At 41.6% G+C, this 21805-nt stretch overlaps 2 protein-coding genes across 2 annotated transcripts; both read left to right on the plus strand.

Moving 5' to 3' along the window:
• Positions 1 to 3409: 3409 nt before the first annotated feature.
• LOC143420341 (uncharacterized) lies at positions 3410 to 9229 on the plus strand. The gene is made up of 4 exons (XM_076888335.1): positions 3410 to 3549; positions 6294 to 6399; positions 7345 to 7773; positions 8099 to 9229. The coding sequence occupies exons 2-4, from the start codon at positions 6382 to 6384 to the stop codon at positions 8669 to 8671; spliced, it is 1020 nt and encodes a 339-aa protein (XP_076744450.1). The 5' UTR covers positions 3410 to 3549; positions 6294 to 6381; the 3' UTR covers positions 8672 to 9229.
• Positions 9230 to 13288: 4059 nt separating this feature from the next.
• Positions 13289 to 19793, plus strand: LOC143420344 (uncharacterized). Its single transcript, XM_076888344.1, has 4 exons — positions 13289 to 13391; positions 16133 to 16238; positions 17203 to 17799; positions 18125 to 19793. The coding sequence occupies exons 2-4, from the start codon at positions 16221 to 16223 to the stop codon at positions 18794 to 18796; spliced, it is 1287 nt and encodes a 428-aa protein (XP_076744459.1). The 5' UTR covers positions 13289 to 13391; positions 16133 to 16220; the 3' UTR covers positions 18797 to 19793.
• Positions 19794 to 21805: the final 2012 nt, after the last annotated feature.

Raw genomic sequence — 21805 nt, forward strand, 5'->3', positions numbered from 1 at the left:
CAACTGCAGCTCATTCAGAACTCTGCTGCTCGAGTCCTCACTAAGACCAAAAAAGTGGACCACACCAGTCCAGCTCTGAGGTCTTTACTCTGGCTGCCTGTCCGTCAGAGGATAGACTTTGAAGTTCTGATGCTGGTCTATAAAGCTCTGAATGGTTTAGGACCAAAATACTAGTGATGGTGATATAAAGCCCCGTGATGAACTGAAGCTTTCATCCAACTGGTCGACTCATGGTTCGAAGCATTGTGATGATTCATTTGCTCTACTTCGCCATCAAGTGGACGATTCAAGTGAAACAAGCTCTGTGATTATAATGATGTGACGTGTAAACCGCTAAACTGAATAAATAAATTGTTTTCATGATTATTTATCCCGAATATTGTCTCAGTATGTCTGATACAAAAGAGAAAGTGGAACCTATCAGGACAGAGTTTTGGTATGATTGTGTAACTGTTAGAGCTGGGTATCGTCACTGATTTCTAGAATCGATTCGATCCGATCTGGGTAAATTTTTCCTCAGACAGTCAGAAATGTTATAATTCAGATCACGGATCAGTACATTTCCATATTTTTATATCTATAAAAAGAAAGATGAGATTTGCGAGACTTTATCAAAGGTGTAAGCATCACAGCAGATGCCTTTGTATCAAAGTAGCTGAGGCTAAAACAGAAAAACGATTTTATAAAAATATTCTGCAGTAGATCAAAAACGAAAGAAAACCATTAATCAACATATGAACATTACCTGATGCTGCTGAAGTGAAGCAGAGAAAAGTTACAGAGGTTTAGAGACACGGCTAAGCGTTTTGCATTTTGCATAATTTTAAAAAGTTTACATTTGTTCAGTAGCCTACTGAACAGCAGAAATTAGGTTTTCTTTTTGGAAGTAAGTAAAAGGGAAAAAAAACAGCGACCGACAGCGCTGTAAACAACGGTAGACAGCAAATCCAGCATGTCCAAATTAACACTTTCGGATTTGATTTCAACACTATTAAAGTGTCTATATGGGTCCACACCAGAGAGTGTTAATTTAACTCTTTTTGGAGAGTTGGTACGTTAACTCTGATTTAGTGTTAAACACCAAATCTGTCTGGAGTTGATCATTTAACACTGGGTGTTAAGAGTTTATATATTAACTCTCAAAGAGTATTTTAGTTTAACTACGTAAGAGTTATCTTCTAATTCATTCTAAAAAGCGGGAATTTTACTGTTCTGAACTTCTAGAAATTTCTTTTGGAAATAAACATTTACTAAAAAGATGCAATGGTTTTTGAAAAACATTTATTCTGAACTGTGCACCACAATATCAAAACATTTTCTGAAAGATGTAACAGTATACATGTTCTCACTTTCATTAGAATTTTGTTTATCAAAAGGTCTGACATAGGCAAGCTGGTAAATGCAAATAACAGCATCTCATCACTTATTTCTTCAATACAATATGCATGTCCTTCATTCATCCCTTTGTGGAACTTCAACGCACTTCTGCTCTCCCTCATATTCCATCTTCACAAGCATATCCTGTGCGGAGATTGAATAAAAAATTAGTTGACACTAATTAACGGCACAAATAATCCAGTAAACAATTGCAGCACAGTAAAAAAAAAAAAAAAAAAAAAAAAAAAGGAATCCTCTTTGAGCCATTACTTGTGTAAAGTATTTTCCCAAAAGACAAAGACACAGGCAACAGGTAATACTGAATTAAATGTAAAACCTCAACCTTTTTCATTTTTACCCAAACCGTGTGCACAAAACTCTGGAGGGATCTATGCTAACGTAGAATCCAGTCAGGACGCCTGCTACTGCTGTTTGCTCGTTTTTTTTTATGGGCGATCGTTTTCAGGCTTCAAGTAGCACCATTATACCAACATTTCACACTCTACACATTGTTTTAGGTGTATTTGACCAAAAGTTTGACTGAAAATTCACATGCAAGCTTTTTTTCAAGGCTGTGGTATTTGCCTGCAAACAATATCTTTCAGCTAGCTAAAACAGAATATTATGCTATCACCGAGCAACATGGCTACTGCCTTCCACACAGCTTTGTCTCAACTCCAAAGAGCCACAGAAGTAAAAGCTCATAATAATAATTGAAACAATCTTTGAAAAAATGACTTACCAAGCATGGCAAACAACTCGAATATGTAGAGCAAAATGTTCTGAAACGGCTTCACTTCAGCTTCGATTGAAGCCGTGCTGGGGGCGGAGTCTGTGAATTTACTCTGTTGGTGTCAAAGCCCCTCTAGGAGTTCAGAGTTAAGAGGTCAAGAGTTAATGTTTCCATTGTAACACCTCCAGATTTGACATAGAAACACTCATTTTTAACACTCGATTTTAACTACTATCATTTTACACCTCAGAGTTACATTAAAAGAATGTGACTCTGCTTAGAGTAAAATTAACTCTACTTTTGCAAGAAGACTATTAACACCAAAACATTTAACACTTTTGAATTTGCTGTGTAGACTTGTGCATAACAAGCAAGTGAATAATGCAGAAAACAGATTTTTAGACGGGAAACTGTTCTTGGAGTACAGAGAGAGACCACGAGCTGTGCATAAAGTGTGATTTTATCGTGGTGGAAGCAAAATAGCAAAAGTCAGAGGGAATTCATGGCTATGTTTATGTGAAGCGTAGTTTGGATCTTCTTTTGCTGCTGGTTCAGTCAATATTGTTTGGAGAGGTAAAACCTACAGCTTCAGAATCAGCGCAAAAAGGGCGTAAAACACAAGGCCCGCCGACAGATCAGAACCAGCGAGCTGTCGGATTTCGGCCCTAACCGTGTCCGTGCCGTCGGGTGAGAAAGGCCACATCTCACTGATTCTGATGTGTCGGCGGGTCCGCGCTTTGTGTTTACGTCTTTATGCATAATAGCCTACGTGTATCTGCTGTCATTTACTGTTTTAGCTGTTTGGTGGTTGTTGAAATTTAGTGAGGTTTAACCTGAGATTCTGGCGTTTGGGGCAAAATAAATTTATATTAAAAATCGATTCAGGATTTTAATGAATCAATATCACGTTATCCAAGCTAGAATCGATTTTAATCGATAATCAAAACCCACCCCTAGTAACTGTGTAATCATGCTTATGTACATCTGGATAATGACACAAACTGTGTGGCGCTCCACTTTTTAATAAACTAAAAGACATTATAGGATCTGTAGTGTTGTTTATTTATATTATGGTACTTATCAGTTGTGATATTTATTACTGTGTGCATACTTTATTAGAAGAGAAAAAAAATCTCTTCCTTGCTGGTTCCATCGAAGAAGAAATGCTCAAGTAACTGTGTAGCACGTAGGTAATCCAATTCCACAACACAGCGTGATGAGGGAATCAGCTGTGTTTTGCTGCCCATTTTATTTCGAATCTGGCGCGAACCGGCGAGCCAGTTCCTGAATCAGTCACGTGGTACGGACTGCCCACGAGGCCTCGAACGTCACTGCATACGTAATCAAAGCGAGCCTCGATACGCGCTTCACAAAAATTCCCCCGAGATTACTCGACACGCTTCGAAGCTTCGACACATCACTACCTCTCACATCTAAAGGTAAGTGTCAAGGTAACTTTGAACTGTTCAGTCAATCTTGAGTTTATCGAAGTTTTCTGAAGGACGCTTTCTGTTGCTCTCTGTGAGAGAAGACCGTTAAAGGCGAGGCTCTCCAGAGTGTAGCAAAACAGGAAACCACAGCTGTGTGTGTGTAATGCTGGGCTTATGCTGGGCTTACACTGTGCGATTTTTGGCCCATTTTGAGCCGATTTTTGAGTCGTGCGACCGTTTTGGCGATCGGCCCGATTTTGGCCTTCGTCGTGCATCGCGTAGTATACGTGGGCTAATGCTGGGCAGACACTGCGATTTTTTTCAGTCGCGCGATTCAGCTCCTACTCAAACTGTACGTTGACTCGCAGGGGTTAGAAGTTCATAGGTCACGGTGCAGGGTCTCACACTATACGGCCCGATGCTCTGATGCGACCTGAGTGCTCACACTGTGCGTCCATAAAATGAAGGTTATAACAGAAATTCTGTCGCTCGCTCTCCCTCTCTGTCTTTCACTCACACAGACACACCACCACCATCAACTTTGCTAAATTGCTAATGAAAAACATTGATCAGGCAGCTGTGATTGAGCAGCAGTGTAGATCCAACTATTTTCACGGTTGTTGTGGTCGTGATAATTTTGTGAGGCCACATCGAAAAGGCTCGGATGAGCTTTCCAAAGTTCTACAAGTTGTGCTCCCATCGCTTGTGTCCAGATCACACATGTGCTGTGCCGTCTTTTTCGCTGACATTTGTGTTTGCGCGTGCGCAGTGTGACAAACTGCAGTGACACCCTGGTCAGTTCTTCTTTCATTGACTGAAGGGTACCAACAATTTTGTCCACGTCTACGGCGCTACTCCCTCGGACCGAGAAACCCCTCTCTCTCGGGTCTGGGTGACGGTATTGCTCTTGAGCTCATGTAGAGCACACTGTCCTTGCTAGAGACAGATGAAGGCGGATTCCTCTTCACTCAAGTCTTCCTCCGACAGCTGGCTTTACCAATTCACTGTTGCTGGCTGCAAAGGGTTACTACTCACTTGCAGGAGTGGCCGCAACCACTGGCAATAAGCTGCTCTTTATAGAGGACTCATGCTCGGGGAGACGTTTTCTGGTCCACCCTCTCTCCCAGAAGAGCCCCGGGAACGCTTGTGTCATCTTTGCATACCTCCACAATTACATATTGTTTAGTCTTTAAAAAAAAAATTGAGATTTTCCGTGTACCACCAGAGAGAGACTAAGTACTACTAGTGGTATGTGTACCACAGTTTGAGAACCACTGTTCTAAACCATGCTGTGAAACTCCTGGGGACCACCCCTTAAGGGTGAGATTAAAAGTATATGTGTATGACTGAGGGGCTGCCCCTCAGATCTGCTCTGGGAGAAACATAAGAATGTAGAAGAGGTGAAGGGAGTGTGTTTTTAAAAAAACAAAACAAACAAATACGTTCGATAAAGTGCTTTCGGTTCGGTATGCATATGTATCGAACAATACAAAATCTTTTATTTGTTTTATCAACTTTTCTTCCGACGATGCTGTCTGTGTTGAGCGCTCAGTAGATCTGTGTTCGACTACCCCGCCTAGGCTGCACTGTCGAGTGCAGATCCACTGAGCGCAGCGCAAGCTAGCAAGACAGAAGCCAAGCTCGTTGCAATATGGCAACTGCCTCAACGCTACCCGAAATTGAACCTCCCCCACCTTCATTCAGATCTGGCGTTTGAAACTATCGTGATGTTCATGTGAAGCATGACCCTGATGGTAAGCGCGTCATGGACAAAAGTAAAACAGTATGTCCGATGTGCCACGCAATGCTCAATTGGTGGGAACTAGTGCGTTAGCGCAGTTAGCTCGTTAACATGTTGATGCCGTCCAGCCCCACGCACGGGGCGATCCATGGTAACTCGTTAAGGGAGATTTGCAGCGTTATGGCGTTAACGTCATTTTAACGAGTTTAACGCTGACAGCACTAGTGGGAACACAATGAATATGACTACACATTTATGCCGACATCATCCTAGTGCAAAGACAAGTGGAAGCAGACAAAAACAACAAGCACACATGCCACAAACGTTACCAGAGTCATTTAGGCAGCCGTTAGCACATGATTCTCCTTATGGGGACCTGATATGTTTAATATGCTGCTGAGAGTATAGCCCAGAAGAAGCGTATAGAATAGCTTTTATTTTGGAAAGAGCCATTTCTCTGTAATAAACTCTCTTTTCCAAAGATGAGTGATTCCTCAATCAGATTTATTTATTTATTTTTGTTGTTTCATCAACATTAAATTTAAAAACTGTACTTTTGAGTTAAAATATATATTTATAATGTTAATAAATGACTAATTAAAAAGGCATGAACATTTTTTTTTTGTATCGAAAAAATATCGAACCGTGACACCAAAGTATCGAACAGAACTGAACTGTGAATTTTGTGTATCGTTGCACCCCTAGTTGGAGGTAAAAGTGCTATAATGAAAAACATTTCAAGAAAATGTAAAATAAATGTATTCCAGGATACAACACAGCTGTCTTTGTCTTAACGCTGCAAATCGGTGTGTCGGCCCACTGGGCATTTGATTCTAATAACAGGCCTCAGTCTCTCCTGCTACTGGTCTGCATACTGCTAAATTTGGTATCGGTGCTCAAACCTTTTGTGTCTGTTTGCCCACCTCGGGAAGCAAAAATTTGTTGAACATATGAGACACTTTGACTCTTCAGTGCAGTGTGGAGCCTAACAAAGATCTGTTTTGTGTCCCAGCTGATCAGCAGGAGGAGAAGAGTCTGACGGAGCAGCAGAGGAACATTTTCAGCTACTTGGACTCAGCTCAGCCACTACAGAGGAAACAATGAGCTCAACACAGAAGGTGACAGACAGAGCAGGGCGATATGACCAAAAATATTTATCACGATATACATTTGAAAATTTGCGATAACAATATAGCTGGCGATAAAATTGACACTAGACAAAATACTTTACAACTCCACGACTTTATCAGTGCAAAAAAACCCCATCAATGTATTTTCACTTAAACAAGCAGCTGTTTTTTATGTGCATTAAAGTTATATAAAAATTTAACAGTGCAAATACAAATGCCTTGGAGCAAATGTCAGCCAATTTCCTCTGGAAAATCCTTTTGGTTAAACTCTCAGCAAGCAATTTGCATTTGCACTGTTAAATTTTTATATAACTTTAATGCACATAAAAAACAGCTGCTTGTTTAAGTGAAAATATATTGATGGGTGTTTTGCACTAATAAAGTTGTGGAGTTGTAAAGTATTTTGTCTCGCGTCAATTACATCGTCAGTTATATTGTTATCACAAATTTTCAAATGTATATCGTGATAAATATTTTTGGTCATATCGCCCTGCTCTACTTTCATGTGTTACTGTTTAGGCTTAAATAGGTTTGATGTTTGGTGCCTTTTTCTTAATGTAAAAAAAACCCAGTATTGTTCAATCATTTTGTCAGCAGCTAATAAGACAAACATAGGATTTATTATCACTGAATGGTTATGTATATATCTAGAAAAAGTAAGTGTGTGTGTGTGTGTGTGTGTGTGTGTGTGTGTACGATCAGGAGGGATGGGCATGATTTTAGTGTTTGAACAGTCATGAATTATTTTTAACAGCAGGTTGGATGTAATGTGTTAGAACTACCAGCAGGTGGGGATAAGAGACCTTTAAGGTGTTTGGTCCCACACTCCACCTTCAGGTTTAAAACTAGTGTTATTGGAGGGAGTTTGAAGGTTGAGTTTGTTCCACGACTGCATTTCACTCACTGCCTCTGTTTGTATCTCTGTCACTGCAGGACCAACATGGAGCGAGAAGTCAGCGCTCTCAGGAGGCCGACAAACCTCAACCAAGAAAGAGAGAGAAAAAACACACCTGTGACGAGTGTGGGAGGGGTTTTACTTTGAAGGGTAATCTAAAACAGCATCAGGTCATCCACACTGGAGAGAGACCGTTCAGCTGTGACTTGTGTGGAAAGTCTTTTTCCTGGAAGGAATCCCTAAAACAACACCATCTCATCCACAGTGGAGTTAAAGCGTACAGCTGTGATCAGTGTGGCAGAGCTTTTACTCACAGTAGCAGCTTACAGAGTCATCTAGTTACCCACTCTGGAATTAAGGCATACAGCTGTGACATCTGTGGAAAAACTTTCAGCCAGGGAGGGCACCGAAATACACACCAACAGATCCACACCAGAAAGAGACTCAACAAGTGCAGTTACTGTGAGGTATGTATTTATATTGTTATCTTGTCATTTTAGCCTGACTGTTTGGAACAACTCTGCTCATTAAACTGTGTTAGCATGTTAGCAATTCTACTGCATGGAAAAGCAGCTCTGAGTGATTATTCAGATTTTCATGTCAGTTATGATTTTAGTATTACTGTAGTATTATGGTGGTAGTATTGTAGTTATTGCAGCCCAGTAAACTGAGTGTGTTAACTGAAACAGTCAAATGTAATTGGACGTCTGCAGAGATGCTCTTTATTTCAGGCGATGTTCAGGATAAAAATGTTGAAGGACTGACTTACACTGTGTTTGTGTCTTTGTTTAGAAGCAGAGCGACACAGATGGATCCAGTTCTCAACCCTGTCATCACCGTGGTGGTGGGAAAGACTTTCGTTGTGACCTCTGTGGAAAAACTTTCAGCCATGAAAGGAGCTTAAAAAGACATCAACGTAGACACACTGGAGACAAACTGAAATACTGCAAAGAATGTGGGAGAAGCTTCACCACATCACATCACTTAAAACAACATGAACTGATTCACAGTGGGGTTAAAAAGCACCTCTGTGATCAGTGTGGGTCATCCTTCATCACTGCAGGTCAACTTAAAAAACACAAACGAGTCCACACAGGAGAGAAACCATACAAGTGCAGACACTGTGACAAAAGCTTCTCACAATCAGGTCATCGTAACAAGCATGAACGTACACACATGGAAGGAAACTACAGCTGTGACCAGTGTGACAAGAGCTTCAGGAATCTCAGTTCATACTCCGAACACAAACGATCCCACGTTACTAATAAACTGTTTCACTGTTACCAATGTGCCCAAACATTCACCTCATTGTCTGCTCTGTGCAAACATCAGCGTGATCACTCAGGGCTGAAATCACTCCCATAACTGGATCACAGTGAATCTGAGGAGACAGAAAGATCCTCTGGTTTCAGTGTCAGACTCAAAAAGCTTGAGATCAGGCTCCACAGAGTTCAGATAGAATCATTTAAACTTGTGTTGAACTGAACTGGTTGCTGGGCTGAACTTCTACATAATACAGATTTACATGGGATCTTATTTTCTGTCGTTTTACTGAGTCAGTTTTGTCCTTTTTTCTCTGTCCTGGTTTTGCTCGTCTGTAAATAATTGAAACTCAGTCAAATAGTTCATTGTTCTCCAGCAAAACGTTTTGGAAACTCATGTTTAACCTTTAAACTCTGACATGTTTTAGCACACAAGGCTTCATCGGGGAGTTCACTCATGATTGGACCATGAGAATAAAGGTTTTCAGTTCTTTCAAAGAGAGTCTTGGAGGTGTTTGATGTTTCTGTTTTTTCTACAGAAAGGAAGAAACTATTTTTCTAGCTTTGTGTAGTGTGGAAGTTTTTAATGTTTCTTTCATCTGTGATGTTCTTGAATGTGTTGACATGAAGATGGTACAAATAAACTGTCCTTTTAGCTTTAGCTCCTAATTTATTCATTATTTATGGATGTAGCACAGCAGCAGTGTCTTGATTAACACATAGAGGGCTCGGGATCTGATGGTAAATAATGTTTTGTGTCCTTGTACACATCATACAGCTCAGCTGTTCCACAGATGTCAGGTTTACACAGTGGGATGGTTTGTAAGAACGCAGCTCTCCTGTGGATAAATCCTTACTCTTAGCCTCAGGACCTCACACAGTCCCAGCAGGTTCGGTCAGAAGATTTATCCCTTATACCAAAACGTCACTGGTTGAACTGGCTGCATGCATCTCTGAATGTAAATTGGTGCACTATTAATAGATCACTCTTGAACGGTATCATCTCACTAATTTGCCCACTTAGTAAATCTCACTCATGGCCAAGAAATTGAAATAAATCTTGTTTCCCTGCTGGATAGTGATCCACTGTAACTCTGCTCCTCCTTCCTGTTTAGGATTTCTGTGGCTGAAGTAAAATTCCCTCCATCCATCACTTATCCCAGCTAACCCAAAGTAAAATAAAGTTTTGCTCATCTTAACAAAGCATTACAATAATGGGCATTACCAATGCAAACTGAATAATACAGAAGATGAAAGAAGAGACTTTGATCAGTTAATAAAGCTCATGATCTTGATTCATTGTGGCTGCTACACAGATACTTCTGGGTCACTTCTCTCAGTTAGGAACCTTCCTCACCAAACTGACTGTTGGACCACACCCCTGGTTTCATGAGAAATTGTTTCAGCCATGATTTCTCTTCCTGTATTTCAGAGTAAAGACTGAAGTGACAAATGGAAACATGTTTAAAAAACGCAATGTGGGAGAGACGTTGAGGTCCTTGGAAGTTACCCTGGGTTTTTCTGTCACCCTGCTAGATGTTACACACCTTGTCATTGGACTGATTTCTAAATTAAATGCGACGTAATATTTGCTCTTGGTTTGTTTCTCCTGTACAGAACCTTGCAGTACAACAGAAACCTAAAAACATTATTTGTAGTTGTTATTCTTAGTTGTTCTGCTGCCTAAATACCACAGGGTGTAATTATGAAGTTATTGAGCTGCACATACTTTACGACCTGCTTAAGTTCGAGGTCACAGCGTCTGCAGAGCAGCTGGAACATAATGAAGTCTACAAGGTTAAAGTTTTATCTTCACTTGTTGTTCTCTCTGCTGCTTGGTTTGATGGATCTGAGAGCTTTTGTTTTTATTACTGTTATTATAATTATCATTAATATTTTACTCTTTAAAAGCTTTAAAATAGTGTTTGTGTTTTGAAAAGTTGATTTAAGAATTGAACAGAAACATCTGTCATAAAAATCGCCCAAAGGCACAGAGACAAACTCAAAGGATGCAACCTGTAACTTCCTTCATGTCAGCACCATCATCGATTATTTATAGTAAATGCATATAGCAACAGTAACACTTTAGTTTGGATTTCATGATTTCTGTAACTGGAAAATATTATTTTGTTTAAAGACAGAAGTGAGTGCGTAGTTGCAACATTAAAGTGAAATATTTAATAGTCTAATAACAGATTATGTGTTGAAGCTGTCGTTTCAGGAGGAGAGAAGCTGCAGAGAGGCGTGTAAGACTGCAACTCTGCTTCCTGGTCCCAGCTCTGGATAGTCATATTTTAGGGGGTTTAATAAATGTGTCCATATTTCTAGAAATGAGAGCTGCTCCATCCAAAGTGGGATGGATGCCGTCTCTCCTAACAAGACCAGGTTTCCTCCAGAAGGTTTGCCAATTATCTATGAAGCCCACATCGTTTCTTGGACACCACTCAGACAGCCAGCAACTTAAGGAGAACATGTGGCTAAACATGTCACTCCTGGGCTGTATCCCAAAGGCTGCTCGAAATGCGGCCCTCAAATGTGTCCTTCATTTCCCTGAATTTTAAAGATGTGTCGGTGTAGACTTCGTGGCCCAACATATCCCAGATTGCATAGCGCGGCGGTGGATGTGGATAATTTTGCCGAAAAAAACGGTGGAAGCGGAGCAGCCAAAGAGTAAACGTTTAAAATTAAGTACTGTTATGATGTCTCAACAGGACCTGGAAAAACTAGTCCATGCATTCATCTTTAGTAGGCTTGATTACTGTAACAGCATCTTTACAGGTCTACCTAAAAAATCAGTCAGACAACTGCAGCTCATTCAGAACTCTGCTGCTCGAGTCCTCACTAAGACCAAACAAGTGGACCACACCAGTCCAGCTCTGAGGTCTTTACTCTGGCTGCCTGTCCGTCAGAGGATAGACTTTGAAGTTCTGATGCTGGTCTATAAAGCTCTGAATGGTTTAGGACAAAAATACTAGTGATGGTGATATAAAGCCTCGTGATGAACTGAAGCTTTCCATCCAACTGGTCGACTCATGGTTCGAAGCATTGTGATGATTCATTTGCTCTACTTCGCCATCAAGTGGACGATTCAAGTGAAACAAGCTCTGTGATTATAATGATGTGACGTGTAAACCGCTAAACTGAATAAATAAATTGTTTTCATGATTATTTATCCCGAATATTGTCTCAGTATGTCTGATACAAAAGAGAAAGTGGAACCTATCAGGACAGAGTTTTGGTATGATTGTGTAACTGTTAGAGCTGGGTATCGTCACTGATTTCTAGAATCGATTCGATCCGATCTGGGTAAATTTTTCCTCAGACAGTCAGAAATGTTATAATTCAGATCACGGATCAGTACATTTCCATAATTTTATATCTATAAAAAGAAAGATGACATTTGCGAGACTTTATCAAAGGTGTAAGCATCACAGCAGATGCCTTTGTATCAAAGTAGCTGAGGCTAAAACAGAAAAACGATTTTATAAAAATATTCTGCAGTAGATCAAAAACGAAAGAAAACCATTAATCAACATATGAACATTACCTGATGCTGCTGAAGTGAAGCAGAGAAAAGTTACAGAGGTTTAGAGACACGGCTAAGCGTTTTGCATTTTGCATAATTTTAAAAAGTTTACATTTGTTCAGTAGCCTACTGAACAGCAGAAATTAGGTTTTCTTTTCGGAAGTAAGTAAAAGGGAAAAAAACAGCGACCGACAGCGCTGTAAACAACGGTAGACTTGTGCATAACAAGCAAGTGAATAATGCAGAAAACAGATTTTTAGACGGGAAACTGTTCTTGGAGTACAGAGAGAGACCACGAGCTGTGCATGAAGTGTGATTTTATCGTGGTGGAAGCAAAATAGCAAAAGTCAGAGGGAATTCATGGCTATGTTTATGTGAAGCGTAGTTTGGATCTTCTTTTGCTGCTGGTTCAGTCAATATTGTTTGGAGAGGTAAAACCTACAGCTTCAGAATCAGTGCAAAAAGGGCGTAAAACACAAGGCCCGCCGACAGATCAGAACCAGCGAGCTGTCGGATTTCGGCCCTAACCGTGTCCGTGCCGTCGGGTGAGAAAGGCCACATCTCACTGATTCTGATGTGTCGGCGGGTCCGCGCTTTGTGTTTACGTCTTTGTGCATAATAGCCTACGTGTATCTGCTGTCATTTACTGTTTTAGCTGTTTGGTGGTTGTTGAAATTTAGTGAGGTTTAACCTGAGATTCTGGCGTTTGGGGCAAAATAAATTTATATTAAAAATCGATTCAGGATTTTAATGAATCAATATCACGTTATCCAAGCTAGAATCGATTTTAATCGATAATCAAAACCCACCCCTAGTAACTGTGTAATCATGCTTATGTACATCTGGATAATGACACAAACTGTGTGGCGCTCCACTTTTTAATAAACTAAAAGACATTATAGGATCTGTAGTGTTGTTTATTTATATTATGGTACTTATCAGTTGTGATATTTATTACTGTGTGCATACTTTATTAGAAGAGAAAAAAAATCTCTTCCTTGCTGGTTCCATCGAAGAAGAAATGCTCAAGTAACTGTGTAGCACGTAGGTAATCCAATTCCACAACACAGCGTGATGAGGGAATCAGCTGTGTTTTGCTGCCCATTTTATTTCGAATCTGGCGCGAACCGGCGAGCCAGTTCCTGAATCAGTCACGTGGTACGGACTGCCCACGAGGCCTCGAACGTCACTGCATACGTAATCAAAGCGAGCCTCGATACGCGCTTCATAAAAATTCCCCCGAGATTACTCGACACGCTTCGAAGCTTCGACACATCACTACCTCTCACATCTAAAGGTAAGTGTCAAGGTAACTTTGAACTGTTCAGTCAATCTTGAGTTTATCGAAGTTTTCTGAAGGACGCTTTCTGTTGCTCTCTGTGAGAGAAGACCGTTAAAGGCGAGGCTCTCCAGAGTGTAGCAAAACAGGAAACCACAGCTGTGTGTGTGTAATGCTGGGCTTATGCTGGGCTTACACTGTGCGATTTTTGGCCCATTTTGAGCCGATTTTTGAGTCGTGCGACCGTTTTGGCGATCGGCCCGATTTTGGCCTTCGTCGTGCATCGCGTAGTATACGTGGGCTAATGCTGGGCAGACACTGCGATTTTTTTCAGTCGCGCGATTCAGCTCCTACTCAAACTGTACGTTGACTCGCAGGGGTTAGAAGTTCATAGGTCACGGTGCAGGGTCTCACACTATACGGCCCGATGCTCTGATGCGACCTGAGTGCTCACACTGTGCGTCCATAAAATGAAGGTTATAACGGAAATTCTGTCGCTCGCTCTCCCTCTCTGTCTTTCACTCACACAGACACACCACCACCATCAACTTTGCTAAATTGCTAATGAAAAACATTGATCAGGCAGCTGTGATTGAGCAGCAGTGTAGATCCAACTATTTTCACGGTTGTTGTGGTCGTGATAATTTTGTGAGGCCACATCGAAAAGGCTCGGATGAGCTTTCCAAAGTTCTACAAGTTGTGCTCCCATCGCTTGTGTCCAGATCACACATGTGCTGTGCCGTCTTTTTCGCTGACATTTGTGTTTGCGCGTGCGCAGTGTGACAAACTGCAGTGACACCCTGGTCTGTTCTTCTTTCATTGACTGAAGGGTACCAACAATTTTGTCCACGTCTACGGCGCTACTCCCTCGGACCGAGAAACCCCTCTCTCTCGGGTCTGGGTGACGGTATTGCTCTTGAGCTCATGTAGAGCACACTGTCCTTGCTAGAGACAGATGAAGGCGGATTCCTCTTCACTCAAGTCTTCCTCCGACAGCTGGCTTTACCAATTCACTGTTGCTGGCTGCAAAGGGTTACTACTCACTTGCAGGAGTGGCCGCAACCACTGGCAATAAGCTGCTCTTTATAGAGGACTCATGCTCGGGGAGACGTTTTCTGGTCCACCCTCTCTCCCAGAAGAGCCCCAGGAATGCTTGTGTCATCTTTGCATACCTCCACAATTACATATTGTTTAGTCTTTAAAAAAGAAATTGAGATTTTCCGTGTACCACCAGAGAGAGACTAAGTACTACTAGTGGTATGTGTACCACAGTTTGAGAACCACTGTTCTAAACCATGCTGTGAAACTCCTGGGGACCACCCCTTAAGGGTGAGATTAAAAGTATATGTGTATGACTGAGGGGCTGCCCCTCAGATCTGCTCTGGGAGAAACATAAGAATGTAGAAGAGGTGAAGGGAGTGTGTTTTTAAAAAAACAAAACAAACAAATACGTTCGATAAAGTGCTTTCGGTTCGGTATGCATATGTATCGAACAATACAAAATCTTTTATTTGTTTTATCAACTTTTCTTCCGACGATGCTGTCTGTGTTGAGCGCTCAGTAGATCTGTGTTCGACTACCCCGCCTAGGCTGCACTGTCGAGTGCAGATCCACTGAGCGCAGCGCAAGCTAGCAAGACAGAAGCCAAGCTCGTTGCAATATGGCAACTGCCTCAACGCTACCCGAAATTGAACCTCCCCCACCTTCATTCAGATCTGGCGTTTGAAACTATCGTGATGTTCATGTGAAGCATGACCCTGATGGTAAGCGCGTCATGGACAAAAGTAAAACAGTATGTCCGATGTGCCACGCAATGCTCAATTGGTTGGAACTAGTGCGTTATCGCAGTTAGCTCGTTAACATGTTGATGCCGTCCAGCCCCACGCACACGATCCATGGTAACTCGTTAAGGGAGATTTGCAGTGTTATGGCGTTAACGTCATTTTAACGAGTTTAACGCTGACAGCACTAGTGGGAACACAACGAATATGACTACACATTTATGCCGACATCATCCTAGTGCAAAGACAAGTGGAAGCAGACAAAAACAACAAGCACACATGCCACAAACGCTACCAGAGTCATTTAGGCAGCCGTTAGCACATGATTCTCCTTATGGGGACCTGATATGTTTAATATGCTGCTGAGAGTATAGCCCAGAAGAAGCGTATAGAATAGCTTTTATTTTGGAAAGAGCCATTTCTCTGTAATAAACTCTCTTTTCCAAAGATGAGTGATTCCTCAATCAGATTTATTTATTTATTTATTTTTGTTGTTTCATCAACATTAAATTTAAAAACTGTACTTTTGAGTTAAAATATATATTTATAATGTTAATAAATGACTAATTAAAAAGGCATGAACATTTTTTTTTTTGTATCGAAAAAATATCGAACCGTGACACCAAAGTATCGAACTGAACTGTGAATTTTGTGTATCGTTGCACCCCTAGTTGGAGGTAAAAGTGCTATAATGAAAAACATTTCAAGAAAATGTAAAATAAATGTATTTCAGGATAAAACACAGCTGTCTTTGTCTTAACGCTGCAAATCGGTGTGTCGGCCCACTGGGCATTTGATTCTAATAACAGGCCTCAGTCTCTCCTGCTACTGGTCTGCATACTGCTAAATTTGGTATCGGTGCTCAAACCTTTTGTGTCTGTTTGCACACCTCGGGAAGCAAAAATTTGTTGAACATATGAGACACTTTGACTCTTCAGTGCAGTGTGGAGCCTAACAAAGATCTGTTTTGTGTCCCAGCTGATCAGCAGGAGGAGAAGAGTCTGACGGAGCAGCAGAGGAACATTTTCAGCTACTTGGACTCAGCTCAGCCACTACAGAGGAAACAATGAGCTCAACACAGAAGGTGACAGACAGAGCAGGGCGATATGACCAAAAATATTTATCACGATATACATTTGAAAATTTGCGATAACAATATAGCTGACGATAAAATTGACACTAGACAAAATACTTTACAACTCCACGACTTTATCAGTGCAAAAAAACCCCATCAATGTATTTTCACTTAAACAAGCAGCTGTTTTTTATGTGCATTAAAGTTATATAAAAATTTAACAGTGCAAATACAAATGCCTTGGAGCAAATGTCAGCCAATTTCCTCTGGAAAATCCTTTTGGTTAAACTCTCAGCAAGCAATTTGCATTTGCACTGTTAAATTTTTATATAACTTTAATGCACATAAAAAAACATCTGCTTGTTTAAGTGAAAATATATTGATGGGTGTTTTGCACTAATAAAGTTGTGGAGTTGTAAAGTATTTTGTCTCGCGTCAATTACATCGTCAGTTATATCGTTATCACAAATTTTCAAATGTATATCGTGATAAATATTTTTGGTCATATCGCCCTGCTCTACTTTCATGTGTTACTGTTTAGGCTTAAATAGGTTTGATGTTTGGTGCCTTTTTCTTAATGTAAAAAAAACCCAGTATTGTTCAATCATTTTGTCAGCAGCTAATAAGACAAACATAGGATTTATTATCACTGAATGGTTATGTATAAATCTAGAAAAAGTAAGTGTGTGTGTGTGTGTGTGTGTGTGTGTGTGTGTGTGTGTGTGTGTGTGTGTACGATCAGGAGGGATGGGCATGATTTTAGTGTTTGAACAGTCATGAATTATTTTTAACAGCAGGTTGCATGTAATGTGTTAGAACTACCAGCAGGTGGGGATAAGAGACCTTTAAGGTGTTTGGTGCCACGCTCCACCTTCAGGTTTAAAACTAGTGTTAATGGAGGGAGTTTGAAGGTTGAGTTTGTTCCACGACTGCATTTCACTCACTGCCTCTGTTTGTATCTCTGTCACTGCAGGACCAACATGGAGCGAGAAGTCAGCGCTCTCAGGAGGCCGACAAACCTCACAGAAGAAAGGGAGAGAAAACACACACCTGTGACGAGTGTGGGAAGGATTTTACTTTGAAGGCTAATCTAAAACAGCATCAGGTCATCCACACTGGAGAGAGACCGTTCAGCTGTGACTTGTGTGGAAAGTCTTTTTCCTGGAAGGATTCCCTAAAACAACACCATCTCATCCACAGTGGAGTTAAAGCGTACAGCTGTGATCAGTGTGGCAGAGCTTTTAATTGCAGTAGGAGCTTACAGAGGCATCTAGTTACCCATTCTGGAATTAAGGCATACAGCTGTGACATCTGTGGAAAAACTTTCAGCCGGCAAGAGCACAGAAATATACACCTGCGCATTCACACCAGACATGATGTGTACTGCTGTGAACAGTGTGGCAAAGAGTTTACAACAGATGCACAGTTAAAACAACACATGTTTACCCACACTGAGGAGAGACCTTATAAATGTGACCTGTGTGAGAAGACTTTTAAATCTCCACATGACCTGAGACGACACCAACAGATCCACACCAGAAAGAGACTCTACAAGTGCAGTTACTGTGAGGTATGTATTTATATTGTTATCTTGTCATTTTAGCCTGACTGTTTGGAACAACTCTGCTCATTAAACTGTGTTAGCATGTTAGCAATTCTACTGCATGGAAAAGCAGCTCTGAGTGATTATTCAGATTTTCATGTTAGTTATGATTTTAGTATTACTGTAGTATTATGGTGGTAGTATTGTAGTTATTGCAGCCCAGTAAACTGAGTGTGTTAACTGAAACAGTCAAATGTAATTGGACGTCTGCAGAGATGCTCTTTATTTCAGGCGACGTTCAGGATAAAAATGTTGAAGGACTGACTTACACTGTGTTTGTGTCTTTGTTTAGAAGCAGAGCGACACAGATGGATCCAGTTCTCAACCCTGTCATCACTGTGGTGGTGGGAAAGACTTTCGTTGTGACCTTTGTGGAAAAACTTTCAGTCAGCAAGCCACCCTAAAAAGACATCAACGTAGACACACTGGAGACAAACTGCAATACTGCAAAGAATGTGGGAGAAGCTTCACCACACCAACTGAGTTAAAACAACATGAACTGATTCACAGTGGGGTTAAAAAGCACCTCTGTGATCAGTGTGGGTCATCCTTCACCACTGCAAGGGAGCTTAAAAGACACAAACGAGTCCACACAGGAGAGAAACCATACAAGTGCAGACACTGTGACAAAAGCTTCTCACAGTCAAATGGTCGTAACTCTCATGAACGTACACACATGGAAGGAAACTACAGCTGTGACCAGTGTGACAAGAGCTTCAGGAATCTCAGTTCATACTCCACACACAAACGATCCCACGTTACTAATAAACTGTTTCACTGTTACCAATGTGCCCAAACATTCACCTCATTGTCTGCTCTGTGCAAACATCAGCGTGATCACTCAGGGCTGAAATCACTCCCATCACTGGATCACAGTGAATCTGAAGAGACAGAAAGATCCTCTGGTTTCAGTGTCAGACTCAAAAAGCTTGAGATCAGGCTCCACAGAGTTCAGATAGAATAATTTAAACTTGTGTTGAACTGAACTGGTTGCTGGGCTGAACTTCTACATAATACAGATTTACATGGGATCTTATTTTCTGTCGTTTTACTGAGTCAGTTTTGTCCTTTTTTCTCTGTCCAGGGGCCCGTTCTTCGTACGTCGCTCACTACATCCAAGATCAAATGACACATCCAAGACCAAACCATCGCGCTAACCGTGAGCTCGCTAATCCGGTTCCCCGAACACACCTGCCGTTGACGATTAGTACAGCAGTAATGTGACATCACTGGGTGTCGTAAAAGGGGCTACGCATCGATAGTAGAAACATTGATCGGCAACCCGCTGAGTGGTCAGCGAAAATGTCGAAGGAGCGCGCTCAGTATTGTTCGGCAGCAGAGCAAGAACTCTTGATTGAGGGATTTCAGGAGTTTCAGAGTTTAATTAAAACGCAAGGGAACACTGCAAAGGCTGCAAAAGCAAGGAGAGAGGGCTGGCAGAAAGTTGCTGACAAATTAAACTCGTAGGTGATTTAATAATAATAATAATAATAGATTGGATTTATATAGCGCTTTTCAAGGCACCCAAAGCGCTTTACAATGCCACTATTCAGTCACTCTCACATTCACACACTGGTGGAAGCAGCTACGGTTGTAGCCACAGCTGCTCTGGGACAGACTGACAGAAGCCAGGCTGCCATATCGCGCCATCGGCCCCTCTGGCCAACACCAGTAGGCGGTAGGGTAGATCTATCATATGACACGATATTATCCAATATTATATGGCATTATATTGTATTATAATATGTTATATTATATCCCCTTACACATTAGAGCCACAACAGGACCCACTAGAACATGGGAACAAATAAAAGTGAAATATAAGAATATTCTACAGAATGGTAATATTTATCTCTTATATTGCTTTTCGTCTCTTGGAAAGAGACCCTGTAATAGTCTGTTAGTTTGTTCATAACAGCAACCAAGAAAAGGGCAGAGCAAAAAAAGACAGGTGGTCGTCCTGCACCCCCTTGTCAACAAGTTGGTTAAGTAAATAATACCCTCACGGGAATATCGATATCTCTCTATGAGCACACTGTCACGCTGAGCTGAAGGATCCTGTCTGTCCCGCAATATACGCTGAATTCTGAGGACTCTCCTTATCAATCTTGCACCTTCCGCAATGGGTTGGTCGCGTATACGGACAGGACATGGCTGCGACAGACTTCCCAAATCCACCTTCGCTTTTATAGCCGTGGTCTCTCATCTTGATTACACGAAGTAATTTACAATTACTACTCTGAAATATGAATTACATCTGTAATAATCACATACACGTAATAGAATGTTAATAGTACATTTCCCTTTTTTAGGAAATGACCTGTATGTATCTGTGTGAAATCAATAAAAGGATCAAGTGCTGCATTATCTTTAGTTACATTGATAATATTTATTTATGGTGAAACAGTGGTGGAATATCGCTGTTGCTTTCGTATAAATGAAGCGGACATACCTGCATGGCCGCGATCTAATCCTGTTTACATAAAGTAAGAGATAAGATAAGATAAGATAGAACTTTATTAATCCCTCGGGTGGGTTCCTCTGGGAAATTCGATTTCCAAAAAAGCACAGCACCGACAGAAGTTACAGAGTTATACACACACACATATATATAAATACAGAGACAATATAAATAAAATATACGAAGGGGATAAATAGAATAAATAGGAATAAAAATAAAAATACAAGTGAATTGCACATTTCAAGTATTGAGTCTATTGCACCGTTGACTATTTACAAAAGTATTGCACAAAAGGTATTGCACAGTGAGGTGAAGAGGCACTACAGCTTAGTTGTTCCCCCCTCCTTTGTCCTCCTGTTTCCCCTCCCTCTCCCCTCCAGAGAGGAGTTAAACAGTCTGATGGCGTGTGGGACAAAGGAGTTTTTAAGTCTGTTAGTTCTTGTCTTTGGGAGAAGCAACCTGTCACTGAACAGACTCTTCTGATTGTTTATGGCCGTGTGCAGAGGATGTCCAGCATTGTTCATAATGTCCATCAGTTTCTTTAATGTCCTTTTCTCTGCCACTGTCACCAGAGTGTCCAGCTTCATGCCGACCACAGAGCTAGCCTTCCTGATCAGTTTCTCCAGCCTGGATGAGTCCTTGCTGTGCTGCTCCCCCAGCACACCACAGCATAGAAAAGTACTCCAGCAACCACCGACTGGTAAAACATCCTCAGGAGCTTCCTGCAGATGTTAAAAGACCTCAGCCTCCTGAGGAAGTACAGTACAGTACAGTACTGCTCCCGAGCAGGTTTATGCTTACGGCTGCCCAAGGGCCCTGGCCGATGGTCGGTATCGTTGGCGGCACGACCAGGTGCTCAGAGTAGTTGCTGAAAAGATTGCCTCAGCAATCAGCACCAGCAAGCATCATCATGCTCCGAGGAAGGCAATCTCTTTTATTAAGGCTGGAGAGAAACCCCAGGTGCGCCCACATTTGACAACTGGCCTTCTCAACACAGCCTCTGATTGGCAGCTACAGGCTGACCTGGGTAAACAACTAAAGTTCCCTCAGAACATTGCAAAAACATCACTCCGGCCAGACTTGATAATTATTTCTGAGGCCTCAAAACAGCTGATCATGCTGGAACTCACAGTGCCCTGGGAAGAGCGGATTGAGGAGGCTAATGAAAGGAAACGAGGAAAGTACCAGGAACTAGTGCAAGAGTGCAGGGGAAGGGGCTGGAAGACTTTCTATGAGCCCATAGAAGTGGGTTGTAGGGGCTTTGCAGGACGATCACTCTGCAAAGTCCTAGGCCGGCTGGGCGTGGCTGGGGCAGCCAAGAAGAGGGCCATCCAGGCTGTGAGTGAAGCGGCAGAGAAAGCCACAAGGTGGCTGTGGATTAAGAGGGCTGATCCGTGGGTAGCTACTGGTACGCAAGTCGGGGCCTGATCACCCCCGGCTGGGTCGCCTGGGCGAGGGTGTATGATGTTGTGAGACCCGAAACACCTGATGACCCTAGGATACATCACTGAA

Source organism: Maylandia zebra, linkage group LG9, assembly GCF_041146795.1.
Source record: "Maylandia zebra isolate NMK-2024a linkage group LG9, Mzebra_GT3a, whole genome shotgun sequence".
NCBI lineage: Eukaryota > Metazoa > Chordata > Actinopteri > Cichliformes > Cichlidae > Maylandia > Maylandia zebra.